Genomic DNA, 20,254 nt, shown 5'->3' with positions numbered 1-20,254 from the left:
CAAGGTCGATCTGTCTTTCTTATTCAGAGGCTCCATCACTCCAACCTAGCTCTCTCAATTAAGAACTTGCAATATCCTTTGCTTGCCAAGCAGACTAGGCTGTAAATGTTAACTCCATTCTGCTCTATCGACTAACAAGTGGCACCACCATCTAAAAGAATTAACTCCTCCATCTTTGCAAACTATCTCCTTGAGTCAACCTCTTCCTCTCAATTCCTTGTGCTCCAAGTGTCAGCCTAAAAAATTTCTGAGCTGGTAGACCGAGCTCAAGAGCTTAGGACATGTTGTATTCATAAAAATGGCCATGTCATTTAACTTTTAAAAAAATGCAGCTTTTTCCTTTCTTCTTTGTAGCTCTTTATCAGCCAAGGGAACTTTAAAAATGTTATAGAGGGCTATAGGTAAGTCTAGTAATTTCTAAGGTAGTGACGTGTTCAGCACAACTTTGTGGGTTGAAGGGCCTGTATTGTGCTGTAGGTTTTCTATGTTTCTATAACTTGCAAGATTTTGATTTGAAGAATTGAGCCCAACAACAGTTGTTCAAAAATCTAGTTGTGTGTTGCCCAAAATGGAATAGTAAATCATTTATGATTTTGTTGCACCTCTTCTTTACATCAAGGCCTACATGGTGAGAAATGCTGCATGAGTTTTGCTTCTATATCCTAGAATTATCTCTGGAAACAACCTAGATGTTATAACCTTTCCAAATAATTATCGCTATTTCACTCCATAAATTATATTTTGATAACAACAATCTATTAATGTCAATTTTTAAAAATACCGCTTAAATTTATTTCAGGTGATGGAATATTCAAACTTCTTACATGTTCAGACCATACATGAAAAACTATCATGACTGCAGTGAATTAATCTATGTACACATTAATCTCACTGAAAATTAACTACTGATTTGCATTCACTAGAATTGTCGAATCATTTCCTACAAAACACTGATTTTTAAAGTGAACAAACTTTCATATTATCTCTCATTAAATCATGTGTCCTTCAAAAATCCTCAGCAAATTTGCCCAAATGGGGACTTCTCAAGCTTTATTCAGCTGTATCTTGAACAGAGCACATTCTGTCCTGCCCATATTGGAATATGTCAATTAACCCCACTATTTGGATTTGGGCAGCTCCTGTGAGCAAAGTAACAACAGCTGATCCATTTTCAGTCATGATCTTGACAGATATTAAAGCAGGTTCAAAGGGTAAGGTGGCTTACCCCTACTCCAAGTCCTTAAGTCCAAACTTGCCACATTTGTCAGCAGAATTTGCAGACAGTTTGCTGCCAGCAGGCTTTAGCTAACTGTAGAATGGAGGAAAGCCTGTATTGAAGGGTCAAAAAGCCTAAAAGTAAAACAGGCAATGTTGAGAAAATCAAGTTTGCAGCAATGTAAAGAGGCTATTTTCCCCATCATCCATGCCAGTTCCATTCAAAAGCAATCCAGGTATTTCTATGTCTCTGCCTTCTCTCTATAGCCCTGTATTTCATACCATGCCTTCTATCCTCACCACTTCCCAGGATGGAGAAAACTGTATTTATCAAAAACAAAATTAAAATCAATTGCTAACAAAGATTGGTAAGTGCTAGAATGGTCCAATTAGGCCTTTTTACCGATTTGTATATTTGAACTCCTCCTTCCTCACCAAAACAATTTATGGAGAATACTGAGCCAATACAAACAGCACAGAAACAGAGGACAGTTCTCAAACAATTAAACCTCAGGAGGCTACACAATGGAGTAAGAAACCCAATAATCTAAAGGTTCTTTCTGTGGTACAATATGTGTTCCACAGCATAGTTATCTAGGATAAATAGGATTAAAAAATGTAAATTTGTATTATGACAGCAAATTTGAATTAAACTTTTCATGTAAAACATAATGTTAAAATTGCAAGCACAATTCCTAAGAAATCTACAATATAAATGACATCCAATACTTACAGAAAATTGGTGGTAATTGTTTCCCTTCACTTAATACACAATTTTGATATCCTGAAGGATCTAGTCTTAGTTCACTTCTCATCTCATTCTAACCCCCTAGGAACATTAATTTGCACAAGCATAATCATAATGCTGCTCTACATTACAGCCAATTTTATTGAACTCTCTACTTTCCCTAAAATATCAGATGGATTGTTCAACATTATAGAAAATCTGCTCCAACTTAATATTGTGAATCTCAAAGCAAGCTGTGGATATTACAAACTCCAATCAATAGTCACCAGCTTTATTCCTTATTCTTACAGCCCTCTGATACTGAGCCAGAGTATTCCCAAGATTGATGTCAGTAATGACCACAAGCTGTATTTAGGACCTCAGCTGTGCCATCACCAAGCCTATTTCCACACCCATTACTTCTAACAACTCCATCTTTCCTCAGCCTCCACAGCAGCTGCAAACTCCAACCATGCTTTTGTTACATACACAATATTGACTATTCTAGTATAGCTTTCCTTCTTGTGTTGAGGTAAAGCAAGAGGAGGAAAGAACACAATAGAAAATAGTAATCTATCATTTTAACTCCTAACAAGTTCAATTGATTAGCCTCTTTAAAAAACTATTCATGAATAAACAAAATTTGTATTTGTTTACATAATTCCTATATCCAGGTAAATTCTCAGAACATGGTATACCCCGAGTTCTTAATAAGGACCATAATAACAAAAATAAACTAATCAACTTTGTGATAGGCAGCAATTTCTAGAAAGCTAGTTAATAAGCAATATCTGATTAGAAAATCAAGCACTGTTAATAAAGTAAACATTAACATTACTGTAGGAATCAAACATTTGAACTGCAAGTAGCATTTCTTCAAATTAGTAATACTATACCTTGTTTTGTCAAAACCTTTCACCCAGGTAGTTCAAGGGAAACTATTAAACTTTTGGATATTTTATGCGGATTCTAATTGTTGCCAATGAAGAATGAAATTATTCAAATATACTTCAAATGACAAAAGCTACATTACAGTTTTGCCTCTCCAGCAGATGGAGTACATTGGTAACTGAAGTTCAGGTGCTCCTATTGTTGTTTCCAAGTAAAAAGGTTGTAGGCTCAAGATCAACTCAGAATAGCACAATGGAGAGTGACTACACTTCAGAGCATGTAAAACACCATAGGGTATCCAGAAACCATCTTAAAAGTTGCTACATAATATTGGATTTTCAAATTAAACATTTCAATCTGTACCAATATGGGTCTTACGCTTAATTACAGATCTATATCCGATAGGGCTGATTATCCACAACCAACAAAGATGCTTCTTCAGAAACATAGCTCACTGCGAGACTAATTAGGCCCTACTTAGAATATTGAGTGCATTTCTGATTGCCACACCACAAGAAAAAAGTGAATGAGTTGGAAGGAGTATAAAAAAATCATCAGTATGCTGTCTGAATTGGAATACTTACATTATGGAAACAAACTCAATAGTTTGTTCTTGTTTTCCCTGGAGTCAGGTAGGATAATACATGACCTGGTAGAAGTAATACAAGTTTGAGAGGCAAATGCCGAGTAAATAGTCAAATTCTTTTTGCAACAAGAGGGGTATCAAAATCATGAGGCCAGAGGTTTAATATGGGGGAACGGAGTTTTAAAGGGGATGAGGGGTATTATTTTTTAAGTGGTTGACATCTGGAATACACTGCAATAAGTGAAGGAGCAATCAGACACAATTACAAAACAGACACTTAAGTAGGCAAGGCATAAAATGATAGAGGTCCTAACATGGATAAATGTGATTAATGTAGATGGACAAAATGGTTAGCAAAGACATGATTAGCTAGAATGCCTCCTTTTATGGCATCCATTTCTAATTAGATTAAATTCAGTATAGAAATTTGCTGGAGGTTGTTAAGTCACGTATGTACTTTTAAACCCAATGCTGATTTTTAAATGGTGTATCATAGTGAAGCAGCTTATTTTAAAGTGATCATAAACATTCAGATAAAAGTGAAAACTACCAGTAACATAAAATTCATCACCAAATCGTAAAAATTCTCTTCCTACTGTTAATAGATTTAGTCTTTATAACAAAGTCCAATTCATCACAATATCAAGATGTTTAAAATAGTCACATCATCATTTACATAATTCTTGTATTCCATGAGAGCTCTTCCCACATCTCAGAATGAGCTTGCCCTTTGGAAATTTGCAAAAGTATGAGGATAATTCTGCACTGAGGAAGGAATGATATTTTTTTTTCCATAAAATCTTCCTCAAACTATTTTAAATACCTTCAAACCAAAAGATTACAGATTCAGGACATGAGCATATAATTCAGTGACAAACCAAAATATCACTGAGATGTCACCTTTCAAATGAAAAGCTGAACCAAGATATTTCTGAACTGGTAAATGCGAAACATTTTAGTGAACTTTTTGTCCAAACTAAATTTCCATTTTCACATTTAACACATGTAATATTACTAGTCTACCAGCTGCAAAAATCCATAACCAGTACCACTGAAATTAAAACCTTCCATTGTTTGAAATCACAAATCAAATATGGTCAATAGATCAATGTACATCTACTGTTTAAAAAAAACACATTAGCTTAAGAGTGCCTGCTGATCCTTATTAAGCTACTGAAAGCAACCAGAGGAATACTAGCTTAAATACAGGACCCATTTATCGCAACAACCCTATTTCTATGAATCAGAAGAGACATTATACCTGCTGCCTAGAACATATTTTCACCAGACCTTGGAAATAGTAATAATGCAATAATGGCAATGAGAGAAACAGTATATCAAGATTAACCCAGAAATGGCACCCACCCCTTTTCACTTTCAGGCCACATAAGACCAAGGAACAGATTTAAGCCAGTCAACCCACAGAGTCCACTCTGCCATCCCATCATGGCTGATTTATTATCCCTCTCAACCCCATTTTCCTGCTTCTATCCATAAGCTATGACCTCTGATTAATCAAGAATCCTCCACTTTAAATATACTGAATGACTACCGCCACAGCTGTCTGTGGCAAAAAAAAACAGATTCACCGCCCTCCCTCTAAATGGAAGTCCCTCTGTTCTGAGGCTGTATCCTCTGTCCTAGACTTCCCCATGATAGGTAACATCCTCTCCACATCCACTCAATCCAGATCTTTCAATATTCATTAGGTTTCAATAAGATCCCCCCTCATTCTACTAACGTCCAGCAAGTACAGGCCCAGAGCCACCAAATGCTCACATCAACACTTTGATTCCTGTGATAATTTTCATGAACCTCCACTGGACTCGCTCCAAAGCTAGCATATCTTTTCTAAGATAAGGGGCCCAAAATTGCTCACAATACTCCCAAGCAACACACACAAAATGCTGGTGGAACGTAGTAGGCCAGGCAGCATCTATAGGAAGAAGCGCAGTCAACATTTCAGGCCGAGACCCTTCGTCAGGACTAACTGAAAGAAAAGATACTAACAGATTTGAAAGTGGGAGGGGGAGCAGGAGATCCGAGAAGACAGGAGGAGGAGGGATGAAGCCAACAGCTTGAAAGTTGATTCGCAAAAGGGATACACAGCTGGACAGGACATAGGACAGGAGGCCTAGGGAGAAAGAAAGTGGGAGGGGAGCACCAGAGGGAGATGGAGAGCAGGCAAGGAGTGATTGTAAGAGGGGCAGAGAGAGAAAAGAGGAGAAAAAAGGGGGGGATAAATAAATAAGGGATGGGATAAGAAGGGGAGGGGGGGCATTAATGGAAGTTAGAGAAATCAATGTTCATGCCATCAGGTTGTAGGATACCCAGACGGAATATAAGGTGTTGTTCCTCCAATCTGAGTGTGGCTTCATCTTGACAGTAGAGGTGGTCATGGACAGACATATCAGAATGGGAATGGGACGTGGAATTAAAATATGTGGCCACTAGGAGATCCTGCTTTCTCTGGCGGACAGAGCGTAGGTATTCAGTGAAACGGTCTCCCAGTCTGCGTCGGGTCTTACCAATATATAAGCACCAGATGCAGTACAGTTGGCCCTCCTTATCTGCAAGAGATTGGTTCCGGGACCCCAGCGGATACCAAAATTCGCAGATGCTCAAGTCCCTTATTCAACCTGTATCAATACGGTGGACCTTAGGACCCAATGGAACCCAAGACCTTATTTAACCTGTCTCAGTGCAGTGGACATTAGGACCCAGCAGCAGAGATCTGAATCCGCAGTGTTTCTGTTCATGAAAATCATCACGATAACGACTGAAAATAAAGTTTAAATAATAAAGTGATCAGAAAGAGGTGAAACGCCATCGGTCATTGGAAAAGGGTTAGGCTACGTCGGTCAATGGTCGGAATAATTTTAAAGGATAAAGTGAGAAAGGCTGCGCCCCGATGAAAGCTACAATTATTACTAAGCAACGCAGTGGTTTAATCATTGGGTTTTGGGCTTTTATCCTCCACATCAACCCGGCACGGTGGAGAGCGCACTCCATAATGATCTGTCATTAGATTGAACTCGGGAACTTCCTGAGCCCGGCGCTGAAACATACATTCTTAAGTGTTTTATATGCATAGGAAGGTAAAATATATACTATATACAAATGCAAACGCTTGACTAACTGACGCTAAATAATACCGGATGTACCTGTTTCGACTTACTTAGTAACAGAACTTCCTATTTTTTTTCAATCCCGATCCACAATAACCCACGCACATCCTCCCGTGTACTTTAAATCATCTCTAGATTACTTGGAATATTTAATACAATGTAAATGTTATGTAAAATAGTTTTACTGCATTGTTTACGGAATAATGACAAGAAAAAAGTCTGTACATGCTTGAACAAGAAGTGCTGAAAGAGAACTTCCAGGTTTTCGTGATTCGCTGTTGGTTGAATTTGTGGATAAGAAAGGCCGACTGTATATCACACCAGCCGACTCACAGGTGAAAATTCGTCTCATCTGGAAGGACTGTCTGGGGCCCTGAATGGTGGTGAGGGAAGAAGTGTACAGGCAGGTGTAGCACTTGTTCCGCTTACAAGGACCTGGCACTTATCAGTAAGAAGTGCTGTACAACTCCAAAAGTTCCTGTGCAGCTCAAGCATTCTGAAACTTTCAATTATGACATGAAGATGTGTAACATATTTTAATCATTTCTTTGAATAGAGCCAGTTGAAAATTAGTGTGCTAATGTAACTCTTGCTGAACAGGTCATGCAAAACAGATTTTCAGGGAAAATGCTTTCATGGAACCTGCTAAGAATTATATTTTAAACAAATATGCTACCCATTTGCTCTATCAAGCACCATGCATAATCTCATTCTATTCTTCCCCTTTATTCCACAAAAAGGTATAAAAATTTGGAATTTATAATAACAAGTAACAATAACAGTGAAAATAAATTCTCATTTTTAAAATCAACATCTTCTTCCAAAACAAATTTATGCATTGTACCCAGCTTTTTACTCATCCAATTAGAACTATTGCCCTGCCACCTCAGGTTTTGGTATTAAATACACAAGCACAGAAAACTTACAGAAAGTTGAGCTAACATAGTAAACAATGCCAGTGCTTCAACTATTAACTCAGGCAGTGGGACAATGTATATTAGAGCCACATTTTCAGACCAAGCAATGAAAGGTGAGAAAGCAAATTGTAAGGACAATATAATGTACTGGAAGTGACTGGGGAAAAATATGATCAATGTAGTATAGAGGGAAATGTTGAGGTTACCTTTGGTAGAAAGGATAGGAAAACTGCAGAGTAAGCAAAGCTGGTAAGAGGAGATATCAAATGACAAGAAAGACAAATTTGTTGCTGACCTTCACTGCAAAAGAGATGTTGTACAGATGTAGGGTTGTCTACAGACAGTTGTTTTCCTGGAGTGTTTCAAGTAGTTTTGGGCTTTCTGCTTGAGGGATATATGCAATTGGAGACTATTCACAGAAGATCCCCACACTGATTTCGAGAATGAAGAAACTGTGTCATGATCATTATATGAATCACAATAGTAATCCCAAATCTAACATGCACAAAGAAGCCAAGTTTCTCATACCCTCTGAATATCTATTATTTTATTTCACTGTACAAGAACTAATCCACTAATTATTTTGTGTCAAGAAAGCTGTGGGTATGTTTATACCCTTCAGTTAAACAATAACAGCTTCATCAACAACTCTCAATGCAACCCGAGCAGCCCTTTCCAGTACATACTTTACTGCTTAATTGTTCTCCAAATGTCATGTTCAATGAAATATAATGGTGTTGTGAAAAGTCATCATCTACTGCAGAGCAAAACCTTAAACTGTTGTACTTAAAAATAGGTGTTATCCATCATTTATACTTGACTTGCATAAGGACTCCAAATAACTGGGCATCCAAGTAACTGGTCCTCAGGCTGAGATACTAAGTTGGAGAAAGACCAATTTTGATTACATATAACCATACAACTATTACAGAACAGAAACAGGCCATCATCTAGTCCGTGCCAAAAGTTTACTCTCACCTAGTCCCACTGACCTGCACTCAGTCCATAACCCTCCATTCCTTTCCTGTCCATATACCTTTCCAATTTTACTTTAAATGACAATATCGAACCTGACTCTACCACTTCTACTGGAAGCTCATTCCACACAGCTTACCACTCTCTGAATAAAGAAGTTCCCCCTCCTGTTACCCCTAAACTTTTGCCCCCTAGCTCTCAACTCACATCTTCTTGTGAATATCCCCTACTCTCAATGGAAAAAGTCTATCCACATCATCTCTATCCATCCCTCTCATAATTTCAAATACCTCTATCAAGTCTCCCCTCAACCTTCTACACTCCAAAGGATCTGCAGGCGTGGACTGGGATTGGTTGCTTTCTGGCAAAGAGATGCTTGGTAAGTGGGAGGCCTTCAAAAGTGAAATATTGAATGAAGAGTTTGTCTTTCCTGTTAGAATAAAATGCTAACAGATTTAGGGAACCTTGGCTTTCAAGGAACTATTGAGGCCCTGGTTAAGAAGAAAAAGGAGGTGATAATGGGTATAGGCAGCAATGAAGAATTGAGGTGCTGAGGAGTATAAGAAATGCAAGAGATCACTTAAGAGGGAAATCAGGAGGGCTGAAAAGAATGCACGTGGTTGCTCTGGCAGACAAAGCGAAGGAGAATCCCAAGAGCTTCTATTAATCTATTAACTGCAAAAGGATAGCAAAGAACAAAATTGATCCACTTGAAGATCAGCATTATCATTTATGCATGGCGCCAAGAGGTGGGGAGATCTGAAGTGGAATTTTTTTTTCACTTGTATTTACTGGGGAGATAGACACATCATCTTTAGAACTAGGGCAAAACAGCAGTAAACCATATCCAGATTACAGAACAGAAGGTACTTGCTATCTTGAAGCAAATTTCAAGTAAATCAAGTAAACCGGATCAGCAAACTTGGAGATGACACCAAGATTAAGGACCTACAAACAAGCTGGATTAACTCAGCAGGTCGGGCAGCATCCATTGAAATGAGCAATCAACGTTTTGGGCTGAGACCCTTCGTCAGGACTGAAGGAGGAGGGGGCAGGGGCCCTATAAAGGTGGGGGGAGGGTGGAAGGTGCCAGGTGAAAAACCAATCAGAGGAAAGATCAAGGGGTGGGGGAGGGGATAGGCTGGAGAGGTGAAAAAGGAATAAAGGGGAAAGCACAATGGGTAGTAGAAGGTGGTAGAATCATGAGCAAGGTGATAGGCAGCTAAAAGAGGAGGCAGTGAAAGTGGGATGGTGGAAGGGAAAGGGAAGGAATTACCAGAAGTTGGAGAATTCGATGTTCATACCAAGGGGCTGGAGGCTACCCAAACAGTATATGAGGTGTTGCTCCTCCAACCCGAGTTTGGCCTCATCATGGCAGTGGACATGTATGGACATATCTGAATGGGAATGTGAAGCAGAGTTGAAGTGGGCGGCAACCGGGAGATCCTGTCTGTTGTGGCAAAACGGAGCAGAGGTGCTCGACGAAGCGGTCCCCCAGTCTGCGTCGGGTCTCACTGATGTAAAGGAGGTCGCACTGGGAGCACCGGATGCAATAGTTTACCCCAAGACTCACAAGTGAAGTGTTGCCTCACCTGGAAGGACTGTTTAGGGCCCTGAATGGTGGTAAATGAGGAGGTGTTACCTCATATAAGTCTGGGTAGCCTCCAGCCCCTTGGTATGAACATCAAATTCTCCAACTTCCGGTAATTCCCTCCCTCTCCCTTCCCCTATCCCACTTTCACTCTGTCTCCTCTTCTAGCTACCTATCACCTCTCTCATGATTCTACCTTCTTCTACTACCCATAGTGCTTTCCCCTTTCATTCCTTCTTCATCCCTCTGCGGCCTATCCCCTTCCCTGTTTTCCTCCCCCATCCCTTGATCTTTCCTCTGATTGATTTTTCACCTGGCACCTTCCACCCTCCCCCCACCTTACTTATAGGGCCCCTGCCCCCTCCTTCTTCAGTCCCGACGAAGGGTCTCGGACTGAAACGTTGACTGCTCATTTCAATGGATGATGCCTAACCTGCTGAGTTGATCCAGCTTATTTGTATGTCTTGATTTGACCACAGCATCTGCAGTGTACTTTGTGTTTAAGATTGAGGACCTGGTGTACAGCAAAGAAGGCTATCAAAGCTTGCAGCAGGAACTGGACCAGCAGGAAAAACAGACTAAAAAATAGCTGATGGAATTTAATGCAAGTGTGGGTGTTGCATTTTGCAAGGACAAACTAGGGTAAGACTTACACAGTAAATGGTACAGCACTGAGGCGTGCAGTAGAACTGAGGAATTTGGAAATACAGATAAATAAATCCTTTAAAGTGACATCTCAGAAAAGGTTATTAAAAAAATCTTTTCACACATTGGCCTTCATAAATCTGAGTATTGACTACAGGAGTTGGGATGTTATGTTGAAGTTGTACAAGATTTTGATGAGGCCAAATGTGGAGTATTGTGTGCAGTTCTGGTCACCTACACCACCCATAGAAAGATCGCAATAAGATTGAAAGAGTACAGGGAAAATGTACAAGGATGTTGAGATGATTTGAGGACCAGAGTTATAGGGAAAGATCAAATAGGTTTGAATATTTTTGCCCTTAGCATAGGAAGATGAGGGGAGATGTAATAGAGGTACACAAAGTATGCCCTACTCTTCCTTACCAGCCTACATGTAGCCACTGCTTTGAATATGTTCTGTGCTTCCTCCTGTCCTGCCACATTCATCCATATCACCCAAAACTGAACACCTCACCATTTCAAGGCCTGACAAAAAAAAACTTCACCCTATGGACAAGCTTTTAATCACCTTTATCAAAAAAGTTCAGCAACCACAACAGTATAATGTGATTTTTAATAATTTGTTAATTCATGTATTATTTAGGATTAAATGTTTACCATTAGCTCAGTCAATGTTTAATAATAATCAAGAACCAGTGTATTTAGAATGCCCTTGATTCTCTTTTTGGCAAGTTTTAGGTCACATTGCTATGCAGTACTATAGAAGTTTTCATTTCATTTACAAATGCTTATTGGGGGTTCACATTATTTTAATATTCTTAATAACATTTTATTTGTTTAGCTTGTAGCAAATCCTTTGCCACATCATGCACTTGAGATAAAATGGACCAAAGTGCTCAAACAGGAAAGCAGGAATTTTATGTTGTTTTATTTATTATGAGGGAAACTGCAGAGCACACATCAGAAGACCAGTAATACAGGATATGCAATTGAACTTTATGTGGGAGCAGCTAACTGAGTGGCATGGGAATAACTTATTACCCAGCCCTTCTTGGTTGAAAAAGAAGAACCAGGTATGTTTTTCTTGCCTATAGAACTGCATTGAAATTACTGTCACTGAAATTTAGCAATGCAGTTCACTTTAAGCAGAGGATGTAACTTATCCTCCCCACATACGCATAAAAAAGAATTGTCAACATTTTAACTGCCCTTCTATTTTGAGCAGTCTATCACTCTGTATTAAAAAAAGGATTGCCAACATTATTGACCCATTGCTCTGTCCTTCAAAGTTTGTGCCTAAAACAAAACACTTGCAAGCATGTAGATTTGCAAGGTTTGTAGATTTGAAAAGGTTATCTATTCAGTGAGACTTCAGGAATTATCCTACAAAAACTGCAAACCAAATTTATTCTACTTGTGAAACAAGTAAATCATGATCAAATCCAGGCCTGGCATTTTTCTGAAAAGATTGCGGGTTCGGATCCCGCAATTTACCCATTATCTGCTTTAAAAATCTGAACATCTATCTGAGCATCATAAACTCCATCTAGAGCCACTGACCGGCAAACAATTTATTTTGCTTGTGAAACAGACATACAAAAATATTTCATTCCTCAATAAAACAACCCAAACTGTGGCATTATTTTTCTTTACAATTCTCCGTGCAACTGTACACAAATCAAACAATGTAACTTACGCCCACAGATGTGGTTAAATAATAGGCATTCTACAAATTATTTCTAAAGTTTCGTCATTTGCAAGTGCTTAACTAAGATTTTAATTTTCTTCATAATATCTATAACGCGTTCAGCCATCACAATGCTTGGATAAATGATTCACTTACTCTAATGGGATCAGTGCTGAATTTAATTTTCCTTTTGGCAGGTATACTATCTTCATCTGACAATCCTGTTACTTCTGTATATTCCGAAATGGGTTCATAATTATTTTCATCGCTATCCAATTGGTCCTCTGAATCCTCATAAGCTTGGTCCCAACCTGTGTCATCTCCGGACTCCACACTGCACCCTTCATTCTGCGTACTCTGAATGATAGATTTGTATCTGGAACAATCACTCTTGACGCCTGTCTCAGTTGATGGTTCAGCTGTGCTCTCCTCGGAGGAATTTTCACTTGCTGTAGAACCTCTCGCATCCGACGATATTTCGGCTACAAAAGCATTGCATTTAGGAGAATCGGGATGCTTCACGCTAGCACCACTATTTAAGTGCTTCCCGAAATCCCCGATTGATCCTCCGTCTAGATGTTGGTCGTGATTTTCCATGCCAGATTTAACTTGTGTGGCCTTCTGGCTAAAAGAGGCGGATTTCACAGCCTCGGAAGGAAGTGGCACTTGGCTCGAGATGTGTTCGTGCTTCTCACTTTTCCGAGGCGAACCTGTAGCATCCTGGTTTGCAAAATCAATCCCGTGTTGGCCCTGGGCAGAAGGAGATTTGACAGACACCTGTTGTTGCTCTTGCAGTTCAAGTGTTTTAGACGATGCATTTGGGACAACGCCATTGTATCCAGTCGTAAGGCTCCTACCAGCTGCCAATGTTTGTTGTTCGGTGCTCTGGGAAGGAGCAGCAAGTGAGCCACTGACAGCAGGTAACGGAGCCTCTGTGCTGGGGTGGGTGCTGTCCTGTGAATCAGTGCTACCTCTGTCGCCGCGGAGGCTCTGGGCCCCTTGCTGCTCGTCCAGCCTCTGGTCCTGAGAACATTTCCTCTCCCTCTTCGGCGAGCTTGGCTGGGCGGCCGTCGCCGACACTCGGGCGCTCTGCTCGAAGAGTTTACGGGTCTCGGAAAATTTGGAGCCGGTTGCCGGACCTTCTCGCCGGGAGTCCACCCGACTCGTCCGGTCGCATACTTCGGCAGTCTGCTTGACCCGAGCACCGGGGGCAACCTGCACCACCTCCCGGGCTCGAACTCGGCGGTGGGGAGACGGGGGAGCCCCTCTGCCGCCCCTGATGCGGGCAGAAGCCGCGTTCTCCTCGCCGGAACCCATACCCATCTGCATGAACAGCATGTTCTTGATTCGGTTAACGTTGGAGCCGTATTTCCTTCCCCGCTGGTGCATCTGTTGCGACGGGGACGACGGCGGGTTCTCGGACCCCTCCTTCACCTCGGAGTCGCCCCCGGCCGCCGACGATGCCCCGGTCAGACCTCCGCCGCTGCCAGCTTTGCTGAAGGTGGTTCTGAGAGCCTGGAAATCGGTCCTGTAAGCGTTGCGGTGCGGAGAGGAGCTGCGGAGGCTCGATCTCTCTGCAGAAGCTTCGGTCTTCATCATGGTTCGTTGTCAGCGGCAAGTGGTCGGCGAACCAGTTCCCCTCGACTGCCCCCCAACCCCGGCCACGGGCCTACCTAACGTCTGCTACTTCCGAAATGTACGCACGGACTTTTGCTGGGGGTGGGGGGCTCTCAGGCGGCCGCTCTCACGCCGGCAGGAGGAAATGCCTGCGGGTACAGCGAGACAGGTGCCCCCGAACCCAGAGCGCAGCAGCGGCTGCCCGCTAACATGCCGGCAGAGTGCGGCGAGGCGAGGCGAGGCTCGGGAGGAAGGGGGAGGCCAGCTACCGCTACCGGCTCCGCCGCTCGTCCCCGGCCACGCGCGGACGCGACCGTTCCTCCGACAGCGGCTCGCGCTCCGCTCAAACAAAACGCCCGGGCCACCGCGCGCGGTGACGTCACCGCGTGTCCGCGCGCCGGTCGCGATCGGCGGGCGGCACGGCGAGGAGTGCGGGGCCGAGCCGGCATCCACTCCACGGTACGCGGCGGGACGAATGTAATCTGCGATCACCGTTGCAGTAAATACTGAAAAATGTTCCAATGATAATCACTCGTTCCGCCTGTGGACCTTTCAACGTCAGATTTCTTTTACAGATCTGACAAAACGTCGAGAGTTCACACCATGTTTAATGTCATTTTTGCGATGATGCTTTTTTCCCCCCACACCAGAGCTGCCAACAGTGAAACCTTAATGTTACAACACAGACGCGCTTGTACTTCAAAAACAATAAAATCTGTTTCAATGCTGTTAATACGCGACGGGCAATTCATGCACAACGAGGTGGCACACATTACTATGTTTTCTTAATATTGATAATGAACACCCCCTAAGAACTTTTAAGAACATGTCATAAAGAACTTGGGAATTATGAGTAGGAGTAGGATCGAGAATTCCAAAAATTCAACACCCTCTACGTAATATAACGTTTTCCTCCTAAATGGCACACCCTTTACACTGAGACCGTGACCCCTGGTTCCAATCACAACCAAGAGAAAATCTGCAGATGCTGGAAATCCAAGCAACCGTGTGTGACCACTGGTTCCAGACTCCTCTGGCTGAGACATTACCCTCTCTGGCATCTAACCTGCACAGCCCTGTAAGATTTTTTTTGTAAGTTTAATGAAATCATCTTTCATTCTTCTAAATTCTACTAAGTACACATATATCTACTCAGTTTCTCCTGTTGGAAACTCACTCCCAGGAGCCAGTCATAGCACTCCCTCATGCATATCCTTGTTTTTGAGTAAGAAGACCAACTCGATACTTCTAATGCAGTCTCACCAAATCCCAGAGTAAATACAATAACACACTTTGTACTCAAATACTCTCAAATTTACTTACTCTCAAATCCCTACACTGAACTTGCTATATCCTCTAGAAGACTCTGGATATCATCTGTCCTCACAATCCTACATTAGGTCTGCCATCATAAAGAGACTTGATAACAGGACACTAGGTCCTCTAATCAAACTCACTGATGTTTGTTGGGTAATTCAATGACTTGCCACAACCTACCAACCTGAGAAACTCTTGATAATTACAACTCTTAGCCTTTCATCTGTTAACTAATGCTCAATGTATTCCAACCTATCCCCTCCAATTCTAAGTGTTCAAATTGTATTAATCAAGCTCCTACATTGGACCTTATCAAAAGCCTTCTGAAAACTTAACTTCACTACTTCCCCTTGTTCCCCCTTTTCCATTCTACAGGTTATGCCCTCAAATACATCTGATAGACCGGTGAAGTACCCTTTCATTTCATAAACCCATCCTGAATCTGTCTGATTCTATTATTCTTTTGTAGTTGCTCATTGTATCTCCATTTAAGATTTCCTTGCATGGATCTTAGACTAAAAGTACAGTATTTCCCTGTTTCCCCTCTCTCTGTATCCGTAAATAGTGTGCCAGTCTGCAAGAAGTGCTCCAAACTCTGTAGAATTTGGAAAAATTATAGTCAATACATTTATCATCTATATGGCTGTCTCTTTCACATTCTGGAATGCAGATCCATGAATTTTTTTGGCTTTAAATCTCACAATTTTAATACATTTATTTTACTTGGAAAGTCCTCATTTAGGACTGGTGTTTAAATTGGGGGAGCTACCCCACAGACAGGTCAAACACCAGCCTTAAAGTTGCACTCATTGTCTACAAGATATAACTCAATGTACCAATTGCTTCATCACAACCCGGGTAATTAAATCTAACAGAAATGGTAGCATGCCAGTGCAGGAGGAGAATAACCTTTAGAGACCTCAGCATTGAATCCTTATGTCATTAACTCAAGCATGGGCAAAGAACTTCCTGATTATCTCCTATCATCTTCCCTCAACTGATGAATCAGTGCTGTTTCACGTTGAACAGCAAATGCAAGAAGCATTTTGGTGACTTTGCACTAAAATGGACTTTGTATTTTTATTTTATTGTATTTATTTAGTGATACAGCACAGGAACAGTTCATTCCAGCCCAACGACCCCATACTACCCAAATACACCCATGTGACCAATTTATGTACTTACTCGTACGTCTTTGGAAGGTGGGAGGAAACCAGAGCACCTGGAGGAAACCCACACAATCACAGAGAGAACATTCAAACTCCTTACAGATAGTGGTGGAATTGAACCTGGGCCGCTGGTGCTGTAACAGCATTCCATTAACTGCCATGCTTTTGTTCAAATAGTGTTCTTTCTTGAAATATTGTGTATAATTTATATTTTTCCAGTGAATGCTGCTAATATGATTCTATATGCCTGTGATGCTGCTGCAAGTATGTTTTTCATTGCACCTGTGCTAATGTGTACTAGTGTCTATGGCAAAGTCAAATTTTGACTTTGGATAGAGAAAATTAACAAAACGTATGCCGGGCAGGGAGCCTTCAGTATTCATCACCAAAAGTGTCTGGGTAGAACCAGAAAAGACTGAGCTGGCTGACTACTGAAGAACATAGCTGGTCTGCAACACAAGGGATAAATCTTCTTCACCTCATCCACACTAAACAATCCTTGTAGAAATAAAGTGCATCTTCATGCCAAAATATTCTCCATTGTATTTTGTGACATAGTAATCATGCTAAATGATATCAGCTCACTACATCTGAGAGTCCATGAGGCAGTGTGAGCCAAGAACAGCAATGAAAATGTGTAGCACTGCCCTCTGTAACCTCATGTAGACTAAAGGGCCTATTTCCATGGTGATGAGTTCATGGCTCTATGTATAAAAATGCCATGGCTACAAATACAGATTAGAAACTACTTATGCTAATAACACAAGGCGTTCCTCTATTTACAAAGCACAAGCCAGGAGTGTGATGAAGTACCCTCCATTCGCCCGGATGATTGCAGCTTTGACTGTTCTCAGGAAGCTTAACAGCATCCTGGACAAGCAGCCCACTTGATTTGTATCCGATTTACCGCCCTAAACATTTTCCCACTAATTGGTATTCAGAGGAAACTGGTTGTCCTTGTGTGCAAATCTCTTTAAGTTACCATGCAGATATGCCTGCCCTTGTTGCAGTAATTCCATTCTAGATTCATTTCTGGGATGACAAGGTTATCAGATGAGCAGAATTTAAGATGGGCCTGTACACTCCTATATTTAGAAGAATGAAAGGTGATTTCTTTGATAAAATAGAAGTTAATGTTTCCTGTAGCTTGCATGTCTAGAACTAAAGGTTACAATTTCACCATTCAAGACAAGTGAAGAAATTTCTTCTTGCTGTGTATTTTTTTTCAATCAGGTATGAGTTTTCAATCAGGCATTTCTGAGCATGTTCAAAACATAGAACAGTAGATTCTTAGATATTATGAGATATGAGGTTGGTGCAAGAAAATGGTACCAGCATAAAAGATTAACTACAATGAGTGGTGGAGCATGGATGAGGGGCCAAGCCACTCCTTCTGTTTCCCTTTCTAATGTTATATAATACATAGTGTCCAAGGTGTGAGTGTTCAACGACAGTCCATTTGATTCTCATTAAGCTTCTGCCAAAAAGAAACCAAGTAATTACAGTGCCTAGTAAAAAAAGTATTCTCCCCGCTTGAAGGTTTTCATGTTTTAGTGTTTTACAACATTGAATGACAGTACTGTAGATTTAATTTGGCTTTTTTGACACTGTTTATCAGAAAAGACTCTTTGATGTCAAAGTGAAATTGAATTTTTACAAATTGGTCTAAACTTATGACAATTATTAAACTCAAAATAGTTGATTGCATAATTACTCACCACCTTTAAGTCAGTATTTAGTAGATGCACCTTTGACAGCAATTACAACCTTGGGTCTGTGTGGACAGATCTCTATCAGCTTTGCACATCCGAACACTACAATTTTCCCCCATTCTTCTTTACAAAACTGCTCAAGGTCTGTCAGATTGCATGGGGATCATGAGTGAACAGTCCTCTTCAAGTCCAGCCATAAATTAATTGGACTGACATCTGGTCTCTGACTTGGCCACTCTAGGACATTAAATATGTTGTCTTTAAGCCTTTACTGTGCAGCTTTGGTTTTATGATTGGGGGTCATTGTCTTGCCGGAAAACAAACCTTCTCCTAAGTCACAGTTCTCTTGCAGACGCCATCAGATTTTCCTCCAGGATTTCCCTGTATTTTGCTGTATTCATTTACTCTCTACCTTCACAAGCCTTCCAGGACCTGCTCCAGTGAAGCATCCCCACAGCACAATGCAGGCACTGCCATGTTTCACTGTAGGGACAGTGTGTTTTTGATGATGTGCGGTGTTTGGCTTCCACTAAACATAGCATTTAGTCTGATGAAAAAAAAGGCTCAATTTTGGTTTCAACAGACCATAGAAACTTCTTCCAGCTGACTTCAGAATCTCTCACATGCCTTCTGGTAAACTCAAGCTGAGATTTCATGTGAGTTTTACAAAAGTAGCTTTCTCTTTACCTCACACCCATAAAGCTTCATCTGATGATGCACGCAGGCAATAGCTGTTGTCTGTGCAGTCTGTCCCATCTCAGCCACTGAAGCTTGGAACTCCCCCAGAGTTGTCATAGGTCTTTTGGTGGCCTCCCTCACTAATCCCCTTCTTACTCGATCACTCAATGTTTGAGGATGGCCTGCTCTACACAGATTTACAGATATGCCATATTCTTTCTGTTTCTTGATGATTGAACTGTACTCCAGGGGATATTCAGTGACTTGGAAATTTTCTTGTATCCATCTCCTTATTTGTGCTTTTCAATAACCTTGTTGTGGATTTGCTTGGAGTGTTCTTTTGTCTTCGTAATGTAGTTTTTGTCAGGAAACTGCCTCACCAGCAGTTGGGCCTTCCAGACACAGATGTATTTTCACGAGAATCAGTTGAAATACCCTGACTGCACACAGATGGTCTCCATTTTAACTAATTATGTGATTTCTAAAACCAATTAGCTGCACCAATGATGGTTTGGTGTGTCATATTAAAGGGGGTGAGTATTTATGCAATCAATTATTTTATGTTTTATATTTGTAATTAATTTAGACCACTTTGTAGACATCTGTTTTCACTTGGACATGAAAGGGTCTTTTTCTGTCCATCAGTGTCAAAAAAGGCCAAATTACATTCACTGTGATTCAATGTTGTAAAACAATAAAACTTGAAAACTTCCAAGGGTTCTGGGGGTGGGGGTGGGAGGGAGGGAATGAATTTTTTTTATAGGCACTGTAAATGTAAGCCATCCTTGGGAAGAAGTTGTATGGTAGTTTGGCCAAAGACTACATGCATTTTGCACTAAGAAAATCAAAGAAAATTTGTGTTGTATAGAGCCAAGAGTATGGTAAACCAGCATTATGGTGAATGGAACACAATATCTCCAAATGTAATATTAATTCAGGTATTTTTGCTCAATAAATACTGCCCTTATTGAGCAATTCAAACATTTTTCTTTTGGTTTCAGGCTTATCAACAGCTTTCAGATACAAATCTTAGTTTTAACATGTCTCTTTGTTTTTTTCTATCTTTCTCCATTTTTCTCCTGTCAACATCTATTACCCCTGTAAACACCGGAACCAGTTCCATTTAACCTGGCTTCACCCTACCAAAGATATTCTCTTTGTCCTTTCCATCCCTACCCATGCACCCTGTAAATTAAAACTGTCATTTCCTTTTCCTTTCCCAGTTCTGATAAGAGTTTTTGACCAGAAGCATGAAATATTTTTCTCTTTTCACAGATGCTGTCTCATGGCCTTACTTGTTCCATAAATATGACTTTCATATCAGATTTTGAGCATTTGTAGTTTTTGTTTTGATTTTAAACTATGATATCTACAGATGAGTGTCTGCAGTGAGAATGGA

At 40.8% G+C, this 20,254-nt stretch overlaps 1 protein-coding gene across 7 annotated transcripts in view; it reads right to left on the bottom strand.

The window, feature by feature from the left end:
• ppp1r9a (protein phosphatase 1, regulatory subunit 9A) overlaps positions 1-14,317 on the bottom strand; it is a 237,037-nt gene extending 222,720 nt beyond the window's left edge. For 3 of the 7 annotated variants that reach the window (XM_059972572.1, XM_059972573.1, XM_059972577.1), the window contains exon 1: positions 12,519-14,317. In XM_059972572.1, coding sequence (XP_059828555.1) covers positions 12,519-13,961 — 1,443 coding nt within the window. In that variant the 5' untranslated portion in view covers positions 13,962-14,317. The remainder of the gene's footprint in view (positions 1-12,518) is intronic. The other 4 variants (XM_059972570.1, XM_059972576.1, XM_059972574.1 and 1 more) reach the window with 3 other exon arrangements.
• Positions 14,318-20,254: the final 5,937 nt, after the last annotated feature.

This window comes from Hypanus sabinus, chromosome 6 (genome assembly GCF_030144855.1).
Source record: "Hypanus sabinus isolate sHypSab1 chromosome 6, sHypSab1.hap1, whole genome shotgun sequence".
In the NCBI taxonomy this organism is placed as follows: Eukaryota; Metazoa; Chordata; class Chondrichthyes; order Myliobatiformes; family Dasyatidae; genus Hypanus; species Hypanus sabinus.
This window is presented reverse-complemented; position numbering and strand designations above follow the sequence as displayed.